The following is a 15,120-nucleotide window of genomic DNA, read 5'->3' on the forward strand; positions in this document are numbered from 1 at the left end:
ACATGGTTGTTTTACATCATCACGTTTGGGGATGGTTTGTCAAACAGCAGTAGTAATTGGAATTTGGAGGTGAGAGAATTGAGTGGGGGAAAGAGTGGCATGAGGAGACCAAGGAAGAGGCTTAAGGTGGGTTGGGTAGTGGGGACGGTCATTGAAACGAATGACACTACGGCTTGCACCAGGTTGAAGCAGTACCTGGGAAGGAGAGCGGGGATAAGCGCAAGCTGCGATTTGGAGACAGACCCAAGAGAACTTCCTGGATGCCATCACCCAGAGTCCTATCCAGGGAGGGTGGGTGAGGAGGAAGACCAGGGATCGTCACGTCCCATCGAAGCTGGAGCGGATCCGGGCACCCGGAGCCCCCATTCCATCCCCTCCCGGCCTCAGGCAACTACATCTCCCAGCATCGCCCGCTCAGGCCGCGGGAAAGGGAAAGAAAAAAAAAAAAGTTTGGGCCAAGCATTCCCGGAATGCGCTTCCTGCTGGCTCGGGGTGGGGGGCGGGCGGGGAGGCCCGGGCGGGGCGGGGAGGGCGCGGGGCGGCGCGGCCGGAGCCCGGGGCGCGCACTCGGCTCGGCCCGGCCCGGGCCGCAGCATGGCCGAGCCGCTACTCAGGAAAACCTTCTCCCGCCTGCGGGGCCGGGAGAAACTTCCCCGGAAAAAGTCGGACGCCAAGGAGCGCGGTGAGCAGAGATCCGTGGGGGAAGAGAGGGCGCCGAGCCCCGCCCGGCCTAGGAGCGGGGTCCCAGGGCCCCGAAGACAGACGGTGGGGGGGATCAGGGGGAGCCCCCCGCACCCCGCTGCAGACTGCGGTACCTCCAGCCAGGGGAGGGTAGGGGTCCTGGAAGGAAGGGACTGGGAGGGAGGGGGGGCACGGACCGTTATGTGCAGCTGGCCGAGGATGCCAGCGCTGCGGGCTCCTTGGGAGGCCCAGGAGGGGGCCTCGCCCACGACAGGAAATGGGGCTGCGACTGAGGGCCTGGAGGGTGGAGGGGAGGAGGGGCTGGGAGGCCGGGACACTGGGGCCCAGTCAGGCTGGGCAAGGGGCATCGGAAGCCCTGGAGGCGCAGGATGGGAGATGAGGAGTGCACTCCTGCAAAGGAGAGGGGCGGCCCGTCAATCAGAGTAGCTGCCGCCCTCTACCTCCCACCTACTAACCGGTGACTGCAACTGCGCCTGCCTTAGCCCCAGGAAACTGTGCCCTTTATACAGATGGGGAAACTGAGGCACGGAGCAATGGGGTAATGTGCCCAGGGCCAGTGACTTAAACAGCTCTTTGGGCTTTGCTACCAATAGAGACCCTAGAGGGTAGACATCGGAGGTGACCAGAGGAGGAGTTCAGCAGGGTAGCAAGTAAAGACCTTAGAGAAACAGCTGCGTGGGATAGGGGGACCCAGAAAGGAAGGAGTTAAAGGAGGAAGGCCAGACCATTCCATGGATGTGCCCCTTCCCCCCAGGCTTTCCCAAAGATTCCCAAGGTTCCCAGGGCAGGGAGAAGGGACAGGGATGCCCAAACACAAACACACACAGGAAACAGCCCAGGACATGAGAGAGGAGAGGAGGGAGGGAAGGGGAAGTCCCAAGGCATTAAGCCTGGGGGGCCTGGCCTGGGCTGAAGGACAAGGGCCCATCCCAGGATGGCGACAGAGTTTGGAAGACAGGAGGGAGGGTAAAAAGGGCAGGGGACTGGGAGTGACTGTGCTGCAGGGAATAGAGAACCCAGCTCCTCACTCCTGAGCACATAGTGGCTGCTGTGGGCTGTGTACTTTTCCAGAAGGCTCCTGGAAGCCTCCCTGGACATGGAAATCACATCCCCCCATTTCACAGGAGGATACTGAGCCTCAGAGAGGGAAGCGACTTGCCCAAGGCCACACAAGTGCAAAGCTCCATGCCACAGTTATTGAGAGGGGAGAGGAAGTGGAGACTGGAACGCAGTACCTACGGGCCCCAGGAAGCCTGACTTAGAACCCTGAGGCTGCAGGGAGGGAGTCCCCTTTTGGGATGTCAGGGATTGAGTAGGGGGCGCTCTAAGCTGATAACCGAGATCACTAGCCTGTGGCTGCCTATTCCAACCAAAAGAGCAGGATCCAAGGAACAGTGACTTATCAGGGGCGGGCCAGGGCTGTACACAGCATCCCACCCACTGATCAATTGCACAGGGCTGCTCTGCAGGAAGTGAGGGGCTGGGTCTCACTCCCCTTGCTCTCCACCAGGCCGCCCAGCCCAGCGCCCAGAGCCCAGCCCTCCAGAGCCAGAGCCCCAGGCTCCCGAAGGGTCCCAGGCCGGAGCAGAGGGGCCCCCCAGCCCTGAGGCATCAAGGAGCCCTGCACGGGGGGCCTACCTGCAAAGCCTGGAGCCCAGCAGCCGCCGATGGGTGCTGGGTGGGGCCAAGCCAGCTGAGGACACCTCTTTAGGGCCTGGGGTACCTGGCAGTGGAGAGCCCGCGGGCGAGATCTGGTACAACCCCATCCCTGAGGAAGACCCCAGACCTCCAGCACCTGAGCCCCCGGGGCCACAGCCAGGCTCAGCTGAGCCAGAGGGCCTGGCCCCCCAAGGTAAGAACAAGCTTCACATCTCCTTCCCCCAGGTGAGCACCAGCCTCACATCCCTTCCCTTCAGGGGAGCACCAGCCTCACACCCCCTTCCCTTCAGGGGAGCACCAGCTTCACACCCCTTCCCTTCAGGGAAACACCAACCTCACAGCCCCTCCCCAGGGAAGCACCAGCCTCACCCTCCTCCCCTAAGCCCAGGTTCCTGGACCCTGAGGTCTGCTCTCCACACAGGTGCAGCCCCTGCCAGCCCCCCAGCCAAAGCCTCCCGCACCAAGTCCCCGGGCCCCGCCAGGCGCCTCTCCATAAAGATGAAGAAGCTGCCGGAACTGCGGCGCCGCCTGAGCCTGCGAGGCCCCCGGGCTGGCAGGGAGCGCGAGAGGGCTGCCCCTGCGGGCTCCGTCATCAGCCGCTACCACCTGGACAGCAGCGTGGGGGGCCCCGGGCGGGCAGCAGGGCCCGGGGGCACCCGGAGCCCGAGGGCCGGTTACCTCAGCGACGGAGACTCACCGGAGCGCCCAGCTGGGCCCCCGTCGCCCACCTCCTTCCGGCCCTACGAGGTGGGTCCCACAGCCCGGGCACCCCCGGCTGCACTCTGGGGCCGCCTCAGCCTGCACCTGTACGGTCTCGGAGGGCTGCGGCCAGCGCCAGGGGCCACCCCCAGAGACCTCTGCTGCCTACTACAAGTGGATGGGGAGGCCCGGGCCCGAACAGGGCCGCTGCGAGGGGGGCCGGACTTCCTGCGGCTGGACCACACTTTCCACCTGGAGTTGGAGGCCGCCAGGCTCCTGCGCGCCCTGGTGCTTGCATGGGACCCTGGCGTGAGAAGGCACCGGCCCTGTGCCCAGGGCACCGTGCTGCTGCCCACGGTCTTCCGAGGTAGGACATGTGGCTGCAGGGGAGGAGGGGCAGGGACCCCCAAACCCCACCGCCACCCCCGCAGAGTGCCTAGGGGGCTCCGGGCAGAAGGTGTGACCTGGAGTAGGGAGGCCGGGGGGTACATGAAGCTTCAGAGTACCCGGCTCAGGCCCTTGTATCCTCAGGGTGCCAGGCCCAACAGCTGGCCGTGCGCCTAGAGCCCCAGGGGCTGCTCTATGCCAAGCTGACCCTGTCGGAGCAGCAGGAAGCCCCTGCCACAGCTGAGCCCCGCGTCTTCGGGCTGCCCCTGCCACTGCTGGTGGAGCGGGAGCGGCCCCCCGGCCAGGTGCCCCTCATCATCCAGAAGTGCGTTGGGCAGATCGAGCGCCGAGGGCTGCGGGTAAGCACCCACCCCACTCCACCCCTCTGGCCCCCAGACCTCAGACCCACTCTTCAGGACACCCTATGTACAGATGCCAGACCCCTACCCCAGGCCTGAGCCATTCCTAGCTCCAATCCCAGCCTAGACAAAGGCAGAAGGCCCCCCCTTGACTGTAGCACCCTGGGCAGAACCCATGGGTCATCCATCGATTTAATAACAGGATCCAAGCCCTCCTGGGGCTCAGAGTCTGATGGGGGAAAAGATACGACTCTAGTCTTTCACAAATGTAAAACTAACTGGGACTAGAGTGGGGCGGGGGTGTACCTAGGGTCTGGGAGAGCTTAAAACAAAACCTGGGGTAGTCATGGAAAGCTTCCTGGAAGAAGCATCAGAGTTTCCTAAGTCAGAGGAGGTGGGAGCCAAGCAGAGGGTTTACAAGGCCAGGTTGTCAAGGTAGTTCCAACCTCCCAGCCCCCAGTGTCCATTGCTGCCGTGGCCCAGAATTCCAGTGCTCACCCCACTGGGCCGATTAGTCTGTGGCCCCAGCAGGAAGATATTCACTCTCTCTTCCCGCCTCCAGGTAGTGGGACTGTACCGTCTATGTGGTTCAGCAGCAGTGAAGAAAGAGCTTCGGGATGCCTTTGAGCGGGACAGTGCAGCGGTCTGCCTATCTGAGGACCTGTACCCCGATATCAATGTCATCACTGGTCAGCATGGCCCCCTCTCCTCTGCCTGCTCACCCCCATTCAAGGCCTCACTTCAAGGCCTTGGGGCTCCTCTGGGACCTCACTTCTCCTATCTGACCTTGCTTTCACCCACCTCCTCTTCCCCCTTGTCTGTGCCCCTCCTTGGCCTTAAAAGCCAGTGGTGCCCTGACCAGAGGGGGCCCTGTGTTCACAGGCATCCTCAAGGATTATCTTCGAGAGTTGCCCACTCCGCTCATCACCCAGCCCCTGTATCAGGTGGTACTGGAGGCCATGGCTCGGGACCCCCCAAACAGAGCTTCCCCCACCACTGAGGGCACCCGAGGGCTTCTCAGCTGCCTGCCGGATGTGGAAAGAGTGAGTTGGGCCTGGTGGGAGTGATGGGACTTGAGAGTGGGCTAATTCCAATAGAATGTTCCACCCATGGCTGGGCCTGCGATGGGCATGAGCTGGCAGCAGCATCATATCCCCAAGAAATAGGTGCTATTAGCATCCCACTTCAAAGATTTGGAAACTGAGGCCCAAAGCAGTTGAGTGAGTTACCCAAGGTCACACAGCCAGGATGTGTCAAAAATGCATGCTGAATGCTGGTCTTTCAACCTACAAGGGAGGTTCCTGGCTGAGGGAACCTAGACAAGTTCCATCCCTCTCTGTGCTTCAATACCTTCATCTGTAAAATGGGATTCATGGCAGCTTTGCCTTTCCAATGCTTAGTTGCCTTTGGCTTCAGTCTTCCCTCCAACAAAATAGGCTCATAATACTAATACCTAATGATTAATAGTCTTAACCCGACCACATCCCAGCTATGAGACTGTGAACCTGCTTCCTTACTCTAGCCACCTTAGTCTCTTGCAGGTAGGTGCCCCAGGGGCCTGACTTTGTCTGACTTACATCCTCTCAACCCTCTCCCAGGCCACCCTGACGCTTCTCCTGGACCACCTGCGCCTTGTCTCCTCCTTCCATGCCTACAATCGCATGACCCCACAGAACTTGGCCGTGTGCTTCGGGCCTGTGCTGCTGCCGGCACGCCAGGCACCCACAAGGCCTCGTGCCCGCAGCTCCGGCCCAGGCCTCGCCAGTGCAGTGGACTTCAAGCGCCACATCGAGGTGCTGCACTACTTGCTGCAGTCTTGGCCAGGTGAGCTCATGCCCAGGACCTGCACCACCAGTCTGAGCCAGGCTGCTGCAGTGATGCCACCTTAGGGGACCAATCAGTGTCTTGGGCTTGAAGCAGGCTACGTCCCCTCATGGAGTAAACTGGTACCTGGTTGCCTCAGCAACCAGTTCAGATCCAACCAATCTATCTGTTTTGTCTTTATTATTATTATTATTATTATTTTGTAAAGACAGGGTTTCTCTATACTGCCCAAGCTGGTCTCAAACTCATGATCTCAAGCCATCCTCCTGCCTCAGCCTCCCAAAGTACTGGGATTATAAACTGAATCACTTTGCCCCACAGAGCAGATTCATCTTTACTTTTTTTTTTTTTTTTTTTTGAGCTCTCTCTCACCCAGGCTGCAGTGCAGTGGTGTGATCTCGGCTCACTGCAAGCTCTGCCTCCAGGGCTCATGCCATTCATTCTCCTGCCTCAGTCCCCCGAGTAACTGGGACTACGGGCACCCGCCACCACGCCCAGCTAAATTTTTGTATTTTTTTTTTAGTAGAGACAGGGTTTCACCTTGTTAGCCAGGATGGTCTTGATCTCCTGACCTCGTGATCCACCCACCTCGGCCTCCAAGAGCGCTGGAATTACAGGCGTGAGCCACCACACCCGGCCAGTCCTGGCTAATTTTTATATTTTAAGTAGAGAGGGGGTTTCACTGTGTTAGCCAGGCTGGTCTTGAACTCCTGACCTCAAGTGATCCACCCACTTCAGTCCTCCCAAAGTGCTGGAATTACAGGCACGCACTACCAGTCCTAGCTAATTTTTGTATTTTTAATAGAGACGGGGTTTCACGGTGTTGGCCAGGCTGGTCTTGAACTCCTGACCTCAAGTGATCCGCCTGCCTCAGGCCTCCCAAAGTGCTGGGATTACAGGCATGATCCAGGGCACCTGCTGCTATCCATCTTTGATGCAGTCAGAGGCCCTGCCTCTTGACATGCCAATCAGAGGTCTAGTCGCCTAAGCAACCAGTTCTAGCTCCGCCGGTGAAACCCTGAAACGGTCGAAGGCCTCTTCCCACAGGCCAATCAGGAGCCTAGTTCCCTAAGCAGCCAATCAGAGGTCGGCTGTCTCCTCTGTGTATGACCCGCCCTGTCTCCCTTCAGATCCCCGCCTGCCCGGAGAAGCTCCAGATGTCGCGCCGTACTTACGACCCAAACGACAACCACCTCTGCACTTACCGCTGGCAGACCCCGAAGTGGTGACTCGGCCCCGCGGTCGAGGAGGCCCTGAGAGCCCCCCGAGCAACCGCTACGCCGGCGACTGGAGCGTTTGCGGGCGGGACTTCCTGTCTTGTGGGCGGGACTTCCTGTCCGGGCCAGACTACGACCACGTGACGGGCAGTGACAGCGAGGACGAGGACGAGGACGTCGGTGAGCCGAGGGTCACCGCTGACTTCGAAGATGACTTCGATGCACCCTTCAACCCGCACCTGAATCTCAAAGACTTCGACGCCCTCATCCTGGATCTGGAGAGAGAGCTCTCCAAGCAAATCAACGTGTGCCTCTGAGCCAGAGGGCAGGGCGGGACCCCGGTTACAAAACTGGGTGCCCGGTGGCGAAGGCGGTGCCCTGGTGACCAAGGAGAGTCAGACCTGTTGCTCAGGCCGAGCTCCTGGTTGTTAGGGAGTTACCATGGGACCAGTCGCGTGTATGGCTGAGACTCATTCCCCGTTTCCAGGGCCCAGTATTTGGACACTAGTTGCGAAGTCTGGGTACTGGGGATTTTAGGGACCAGAGGTTGTGACCATCTTTCCTGAGCACCAAGGGTTTCCCCTTTTGTTGCCAAAAAGGCAGTTCTCGCGCTTGCTAGGCTGGCCTCTCTTGCCTCCCCTTGGCCGGGTCAACACCAGTTACGGTGTGCATCACCCTGGAGTGGTGAGTCACCTCTAGTCGGCCCTCTTGCTGCTGCCAACCAAATCAGTATTAGCTTTGAGCACTGCACTCTTGTTTCTCCCTCCCTTGGACGACACAAGGACTAGCATGAGGCACTGTTTGTGGGAGGCAGCCCCTATCCTGGGTTCCAGCATGGACACAGGGGCAGCCTGGGGCTTATGGAGAAACAGCTGGTTTCCCCCACCCTTTTCCCGGGAAGACCCCACGATTGGCCTCTAGTCAGCAAATGGAGATAACAGAGTCTGGCCTTTCCAATCCCCATCCCCTCATCCCCACCCCTGAAAAAAAATTGAGCACTTAAACCCCTCTCTTTTAGAGGGGCCCCCCAAAGCGTGACGCTGGGGGCAGTCTGGTACGGAACATATTTATTGCCTCCATGCATGTGTGTGTGTGTCTGTGAGGACTGGTGTGCGTGGACACGTCTGGAGCAGGCGTGTGGGGCTCTTTCAGGGCCCACAGAGGAGGATGCAGTTGGCAGTGCCCAGCTACCCTGAAATCCCCCGTAATGGTGCCTCAGTGGGCCCCAGAGTTCCAGTGGGAGAGTACGGTTCCCTCCTGTCTCCCTCTTCTTTTCCGCACCTTCATCTTTGTGGATAATAAATCAATATGCACAGGTTCTAAGACTGAGTATGTGGGCCCACGTGGGCCAGAGGTGGTTTATTCAGTCTCCGTAAGAGAGGGGACAAAGGGCACAGTTGGGTCCGTGGAGAGGAGGGTCGAAGAGCTCACAAGGGAGCCTCTCTGAGCTTTGACCCCTCCATCCCCTCCTCAGGGAGGTTGTGGAGTCATCAGGCCTCATGGGATAGGCCCAGGGCAAGCAATGATGAGACTCCAAACCAGCTGGACACAGTCCAGCCGCAGGAAGGCAGCCAAGCATCCTGACCCACAAGGCCCTATACAGCAATGGAGCCATCGCGGAAGTCCGTCCTCCCAATGAGGATGTTCACCACTACCGGGTGGCCGTCTCGGCACTGCTGCTGGGCGTCGTGCAGCACCTTGACCACCTGATCCTCGTTCTCCCGTGAGAGCAGCAAGCCCCGGGCCCCCAGACCCATGGCTGCCTTGTGATACTCTGAAAGAGGAGATTAAGTCAGATGGTGGCAAGGATTCAGCCCACCGCACGTGCAGCCAGCCGGGACTGAAACAGCCTCCTGTCCTCCCAACCTTGCTGAGGCCCCCTCACCAGTGTAGGCCAGGCCACAGGCCACGTTGCTGCCCAGAGACGGCACCTGCTCCCGAGAAATCTGCGTCCAGCCAGCATCATTCCCTACCAAGGCCATTACTGGGATCTACAGAAAGAAGATGAAGGCAGGCTGCAGCCTTCAGCCCCATGACTTGGCCAGCCAGAGGACAGAGACAGGGACAGGGCCTCTGCCAGACAGGAGGCTCCCTCCCCACCTCAGCCCACCCCTGGTGACATCTCCCAGAACCCCAGGCCCTAAGCTTCCCTCAGGCCAGCCCAGTCACCTTGTGTCTGACGAACGTATCAAATTCGATGAGGCTATAGCCAAAAGCTCCATCCCCAAACAGGCACCAGACCTGGTGGGGAGGGGACCCAGGATGGTTAGGGTGGATCAGGACCCAGAGAGCAGCAAGTCTCCCAACTCCAGTGCTCAACTCCAGTGCCTCACCTCGGCATCCGGCCGGCACAGCTTGGCCCCAAGTGCAAATCCTGCACCAACTCCCAGAGTCCCAAAGGCCCCTAAGAGGACCAAGAGCAGGTGGGTGTGAAGGCGTCCAGATGAATGGTGCCCACTGCCCCTGGCGGGAGCCCTTCCTTACCAGGATCCAGCCAGCGCAGGGGGCCACGGGGCTGTACCAGATGGGCAGCAGTGCCCACAAAGTCCCCGCCATCCACCACCAGAATTGAGTTGTCAGGTAGCGTTTCCTCCACCAGCTGCAGCACCCGCACTGGGTTCAGGTGCTGGGCCACAGGCATCGCTGCCTTCTCCCTGCAACAGGACAGCGAAGGTCACCAGCGCTGGCAGCAGTGTCTGCCGGGAACCCCCTGCCCACATCCACTCCACCCAGGCCCCACCGAAAGGTCTGCTCCTTCTGCCGGTCAGCTTCCCGCAGCTCCTCCACCCAGTCTGGGGCCCATGTCTGGCCCTGAAGGCCCTCCACCAGCTTCAGCACGAAGGAACCCACATCTCCTGGGGAAGGAAGAGGACACAGCTGTGCGGAGCTGGCTTCCTCCTGTTCTTCCAGCACCAGAGGCCTCAAAACAGCAGGAAGCCAGCAGCAGCATCCGAGCAGGCACACGGGAAGCAGGCCAGGGGTGCTCCTAGGAAAAAAACAGGTGAAACACCCCAGAACCAGGGGAGGGCAGCCCAGGTGAAAAGGGAGGTCAAGACCCAAGAAACAAGAGTTAAGGAGCACAAGGCAGGTGACAAACCCAAGCTGGCCTCGTCCCCTCCCTCTACCTCCTTCTGCCTGGGAAACAATGGAAAGAGCTACATCCACCAAGCACATCTTTCAAATCCAGGCACGTGGAAGCGCACGGCAAACGTTACTGAAGTGAACTAACAAACAGCCTGTGATGTATTTTTCACCACCCCATTTTTCAAATGATCAAATGGAGGCTCCGAGAAGGTGAGGCTCTCCCGCTGTTCATCTCCAGTTCAGGCCTCCTCGTTTCTGTCCTGGCCATTTTTAGCAGCCCCCCTGGCCTCCACCCAGCCCCCTTCCGGCCTGCCATCCACGGCTGCTGAGGGGACCTTCCCAACACAGATTCAACGGTGCCACTTCTCTGCTTAACACAAGAGCGTCCTGTCGCCTAGGCTGCAGAGGAGTCAACATCCTCAGAACAATGAACAAGTTCAAGTCCAAGGGGACTCAAATAAGGGGAGGGCATAGATACAGCAGGAAGACAGAGAGGCTAAGGGGCCAAAGAGTGTGCAGTGGGCACACTGAGGGCAGTGGGCAGTGTGGGAGGGAACGTAATCACATGCATGTTTTCAAGCTCCCTCTGTGTCCACCCCACCATCTGTTGTTCCTACAGAAGCATCGATTAGGCCGGGCGCAGTAGCTCTGGTCTGTAATCTCAGCACTTTGAGAGGCCGAGGCAGGAGGATCACTTGAGGCCAGGAGTTCGACACCAGCCTGGGCAACATAGTGAGATGCTGATTCCACAAAAAAAAAAAAAAAAAAAAATTAAAAATTAGCCTGGCATGGTGGTGCACGCTTGTAGTCCCAGCTACTCAGGAGGCTGAGGTGGGAGGATGGCTTTGAGCCTGTTGAGTTTGAGGCTGCAGTGAGCTGTGATCGCACCACTGCATTCTAGCCTGGGTGACAGAGCAAGACCTCCTCTCTAAAAAATAAAAATTAAAAAAAATTTTAAAAAGAAGCATTCATCAGTTTGAGGGCCAACTATTTGTCTCTGGTTGACAGGCTGCGCCCTAGGGCAAGGTCTGGGCCTCGATCACCGTACCAGGTTCAAGCCAGCTGCAGCAGAAACCAGGAGGAGAGGGACCGGAAGGAGCGCATATGTGTACGGGGGGATTAGGGGGCTCACCCTGCACAGCCTCCTGGGGCTTCCAGAAGACGTCTGAGTTGAGCAACATATCTTCCCGGTTACGATTGACAATGATGATCTTGCTGCTGTGGCTGAGGACACGGCCATACGATAGGCGAAAGTCGCACACGGTTCCTGGAGTGGAGGACAGGAATACAGTGGGTAGAGGCCCCATGTCCTCTACCTTACTTGATCCATTGTGGTGGACTGGATGCAAAAGACTCCCTGTTCCTCACCGAGTCTCCTTGCACCTGTGCCATCTGCAGTGACCTTGCAGCTCCCCACACCCCCTGAATCTGGGCTGGCCTCATGACATGCTTTGGCCAACAGGATAGGGCAGAGGCGGGTTGTCTTTTCCCAGAATGGCCACAATATCTCCCACCCTACATCCACTTGTACAAGGTCACCTTGACATGCCTCCCATGGAGAGAGGTGCAGCCTGGGTCCCCTTTCCTTGAATCAGGTGGCAGAAGTGACATAGCATGACACCCGAGGCTGGGTCAGAAGAGATGCAGTTTCTTGTTCACTCTTAGAGGCCTGGGTGGGGCCAAGGAGTGTGCTCTGTCTGCGAAGTCTGATTACCCCGAGGCCATCATGCTGGGAGGAAACCCGAACCACAAGGAGAGGCCTGTGTAGTTGCCCTAGTCCACAGCCCCAGCAACAGTTGGCATCAATTGCAAGACCTCTGAGTGAAGACACCTCCAGATGACTCAGGACCCCCTCCCCCATTCCTGCAGACTCTACTTCAAGAAGCCACACAGCCTCCACTCTCTCTCTCGAACAACCACACTCTCCCAGCCCCATAGTTTTCTCATCCTTCACCAAGTCGGCTGGCCCAGGCTAGCCTACTGGAGGATGAGAAACAAGAGGGCCATGGAGACAGGGATGAAGAACCCTATGACCCCAGCTGAAGCCATCCCAGACCAGCTGCAGGGCCAGCTGATCCCCATACAGGTGAGTGAGCCCAGCCTGGATCAGCACAGCTGCCTTCCTGCCTAACCCAAGAGCAGACTCACAAATGAGCCCAGTCAAAACCACAGCTACCACCTACCTTATAGGTGGGTCTTGAGAAATCAGAAATGCATTTTTAGCCATTGAGTTTGGGGATGGTTGTTACAGGGCAGTAGCTAACTAATACACCTATTATGTGTCTGGTAGGGTTCAAAGCGCTCTATGTGAAAATGTGTATCAAGTACAGTAGGTGCCCACTAGATGTTCATCCTCCTTTGTGTGAAGCTGGGTAACAGGGTGAGGGGGTTCCTGGGGGAAGGAGGGAAAGGAAGAGGCTCAGGCCCACCTGCTAGGACAATGACATCTGCCTTCTTCAGGGCCGCACTGCGGTTCTCCCGGATGTGGAGGGGGTGGTTGCGGCCTAACAGCCCCCGTGCCATCCCCCCAAGGAAGCAGGGAACACCCAGGGTCTCCACGGCAGCCCTAGGAGTCCAGACAGAGCAGAGGTCAGTGTGGCCGGGGCCTCCCGCCTCCCCAAGAGCACCCAAGGACCGGGAACTGGGAACGTGAAAACAAGGGCAGGGCTGGGGCTTCTCACCGAAGCTTGTCGGCAGACTTTGGGGTGAGCAGGGCCTGACTCCCTAGCACCATTAGGGGCCTCTTGGCCCGGCTCAGGATCTCCACACAGCGCTGAACCTGGGGCGAGAGGTGGGGCTCAAAGAATTGTCTTTTTATGTTTTTTTGTTTTTTTGGTTTTTTTTGAGACACAGTTTCACTCTGTTGCCCAGGATGGAGTGCAGTGGCGTGATCTCAGCTCACTGCAGCCTCCACCTCCCAGGTTCAAATGATTCTCCCGCCTCAGCCTCCAGAGTAGCTGGGATTACAGGCGCATGCCACCATGCCTGACTAACTTTTGTATTTTCAGTAGAGACAGGGTTTCACCATGTTGGCCAGGCTAGTTTGAACTCCTGGCCTCAAGTGATTTGCCCACCTTGGCCTCCCTAAGTGCTGGGATTACCACCGTGAGCCACCGCGTCCAACCAAAGGGCCACCCTTGAGTCGCCATGAGCACCCAAGATCAAGGCCCCAATACTGACTCAGGGAGAGGGTCAGGGGGCCCTGCTGGGTAGGGTCCTCAGACAAAAAAAGAGAGGTAATTCACCTGCTGCGGGGAAGCCTGGGGGATGTCCAGGGGCAGCGGTCCCTCGGGCTGAGGCTCCCATGCCCCAGCAAAGAGGTTGGCCAGGTAATTCTCTAAATACCTGCAAGAGGGAGGGGAAAGAACCAAGTTTCCAGAATGAACTACAAGGATTCCAGGATCTGAGGGAGGAGAGGGGCCAGGAGAAAAGCCAGGAGCAAAGTGACATGGGGACAGGGATGGGGAGTAAGAAACCTCAGGGGCAGACGAACCCTGGTGGCCAGGTCTCCAGCAGCCTGTTTCCCCTCAGTAGCCTCTGGGGTCCACCCTAACTCCACGTAGACCCTCAGAAGCAAGGAAAGCAGGCTGAGCATGCCAGGATTAAGCCTGTGGGTCCAACAGATGTGCGCTCAAGTCCCGGCTCTGTCACTTCCTAGCTGTGCGACTTAGGGCAAGTGACTTCACCCTTCTGAGCTTCTTGCCTCTGTCAATGTAAATATGAACCTCCCTCTCCAGGTTCAAGGATCTGTCCATTTAGGTCATGAGGCGCTTTGCGTAACACTCGATCCATGGGAGTTCTGAACACTATCCTCTCCTACTTTAAACAGGACCTTCTGGTCTCCTTGCTCATTGGGCCCCAGGGCCCCAACTTTCCTGAAGGACCTGTGCAGGGCCCTGGAGACACAAAGATAGATCCTGCCCAGCCCTGCCCTCAGGGGACGCTCTATCCAGCCAAAGAGAGACACATGGGCATTGGCAGGAAACAGTCGGAGCTCAGAGCCAGAAGCCTCTGCTTTCACTGTCAAGGACAGGCTGAGACAGCACAGAAGCAGCCAAGGATGGAACCGTGGGAAACCCCGCAAGTAAAGAAAAGGCAAGGGAGGCTCAGGCGGGAGGACTGCTCAAGGCCAGGAGTTCAAGGCTGTGGTGAGCTACGATCATACCACTGCACTCCAGCCTGGGTGATAGAGCGAGACCCCGTCTCAAAACAAAACAAAACAAAAAAAAGGCAAGGTAAGAGATAGCCTTGTGAGAGGCAGCCCGAGAGAGGGGCAAGGAGGAGGAGAAGGGGAGGGACTGACTGGGAATTGAAACCTCATCTCTACTAAAAATACAAAAATTAGCTGGGCATGGTGGACTGCACCTGCAATCCCAGCTACTGGGGGGCTGAGGCAGGAAAATCTCTTGAACCCGGCAGGTGGAGGTTGCAGTGAGCTGAGATCGCACTACTGCGCTCCAACCTGGGGGACAAAGTGAGACTCCGTCTCAAAAAAATAAAGAATGAGGCCATAGAACAAAATCACTACGCCTGAGCTGACCCTCAGGGGCTTCACACACATCCGGAGTACCTGACTACCTTGTCCACTGGTGATGCCCCGTGCCTGTCCTGGAACCTGGCACATGGCTGCTGCTCGCTAAATGTATAGAAAGGAAGGGCCGAGGACAGGCAAAGGGAAGGGACTGAGGGGAAGGGAGAGAAATAGGAAGAAGAGGAAGAGGAGAAAGGAAAGGAGGAAAAAGAGAACAGGCCAGGCCCGGTGGCTTATGTCCGTAATCCCAACACTTTGGGAGGCCGAGGAGTGTGGGGAAAAGAAAGAGAGATCAGACTGTTCCTGTGTCTATATGGAAAGAAGTAGACACAAGAGACTCCGTTTTGTTCTGTATTCGAGATGCTGTTAATCTGTAACCCGGCCGGGCGCAGTGGCTCAAGCCTGTAATCCCAGCACTTTGGGAGGCCGAGACGGGCGGATCACGAGGTCAGGAGATCGAGACCATCCTGGCTAACATGGTGAAACCCCGTCTCTACTAAAAAATACAAAAAACTAGCCGGGCGCGGTGGCGGGCGCCTGTAGTCCCAGCTGCTCGGGAGGCTGAGGCAGGAGAATGGCGTGAACCCGGGAGGCGGAGCTTGCAGTGAGCAGAGATCCGGCCACTGCACTCCAGCCTGGGCGGCAGAGCGAGACTCCG

General features: G+C 58.1%; 2 protein-coding genes across 6 annotated transcripts in view; one reads left to right on the top strand and one right to left on the bottom strand.

Moving 5' to 3' along the window:
- Positions 1-530: 530 nt before the first annotated feature.
- SYDE1 (synapse defective Rho GTPase homolog 1) lies at positions 531-8,179 on the top strand. 2 transcript variants are annotated; one of them, XM_025366035.1, is made up of 8 exons: positions 531-682; positions 2,213-2,554; positions 2,783-3,427; positions 3,592-3,806; positions 4,369-4,495; positions 4,689-4,849; positions 5,405-5,630; positions 6,761-8,179. In XM_025366035.1, the coding sequence occupies exons 1-8, from the start codon at positions 595-597 to the stop codon at positions 7,162-7,164; spliced, it is 2,208 nt and encodes a 735-aa protein (XP_025221820.1). In that variant the 5' UTR covers positions 531-594; the 3' UTR covers positions 7,165-8,179. The 2 variants fall into 2 exon arrangements, with proteins under 2 accessions (XP_025221820.1, XP_025221821.1); XM_025366036.1 differs by having other exon boundaries at positions 2,414-2,554.
- The window catches only part of ILVBL (ilvB acetolactate synthase like), a 12,093-nt gene continuing 5,142 nt past the window's right edge, over positions 8,170-15,120 (bottom strand). For all 4 annotated transcript variants that reach the window (XM_025366040.1, XM_025366038.1, XM_025366037.1 and 1 more), the window contains exons 7-16: positions 13,177-13,276; positions 12,613-12,710; positions 12,361-12,497; positions 11,064-11,198; positions 9,588-9,702; positions 9,332-9,501; positions 9,181-9,251; positions 9,017-9,088; positions 8,733-8,838; positions 8,170-8,621 (exon numbers count right to left, since the gene is read on the bottom strand). In XM_025366040.1, coding sequence (XP_025221825.1) covers positions 8,443-8,621; positions 8,733-8,838; positions 9,017-9,088; positions 9,181-9,251; positions 9,332-9,501; positions 9,588-9,702; positions 11,064-11,198; positions 12,361-12,497; positions 12,613-12,710; positions 13,177-13,276 — 1,183 coding nt within the window. In that variant the 3' untranslated portion in view covers positions 8,170-8,442. The remainder of the gene's footprint in view (positions 8,622-8,732; positions 8,839-9,016; positions 9,089-9,180; positions 9,252-9,331; positions 9,502-9,587; positions 9,703-11,063; positions 11,199-12,360; positions 12,498-12,612; positions 12,711-13,176; positions 13,277-15,120) is intronic.

The sequence above is a fragment of the Theropithecus gelada genome, chromosome 19 (assembly GCF_003255815.1).
Source record: "Theropithecus gelada isolate Dixy chromosome 19, Tgel_1.0, whole genome shotgun sequence".
Lineage (NCBI taxonomy): Eukaryota > Metazoa > Chordata > Mammalia > Primates > Cercopithecidae > Theropithecus > Theropithecus gelada.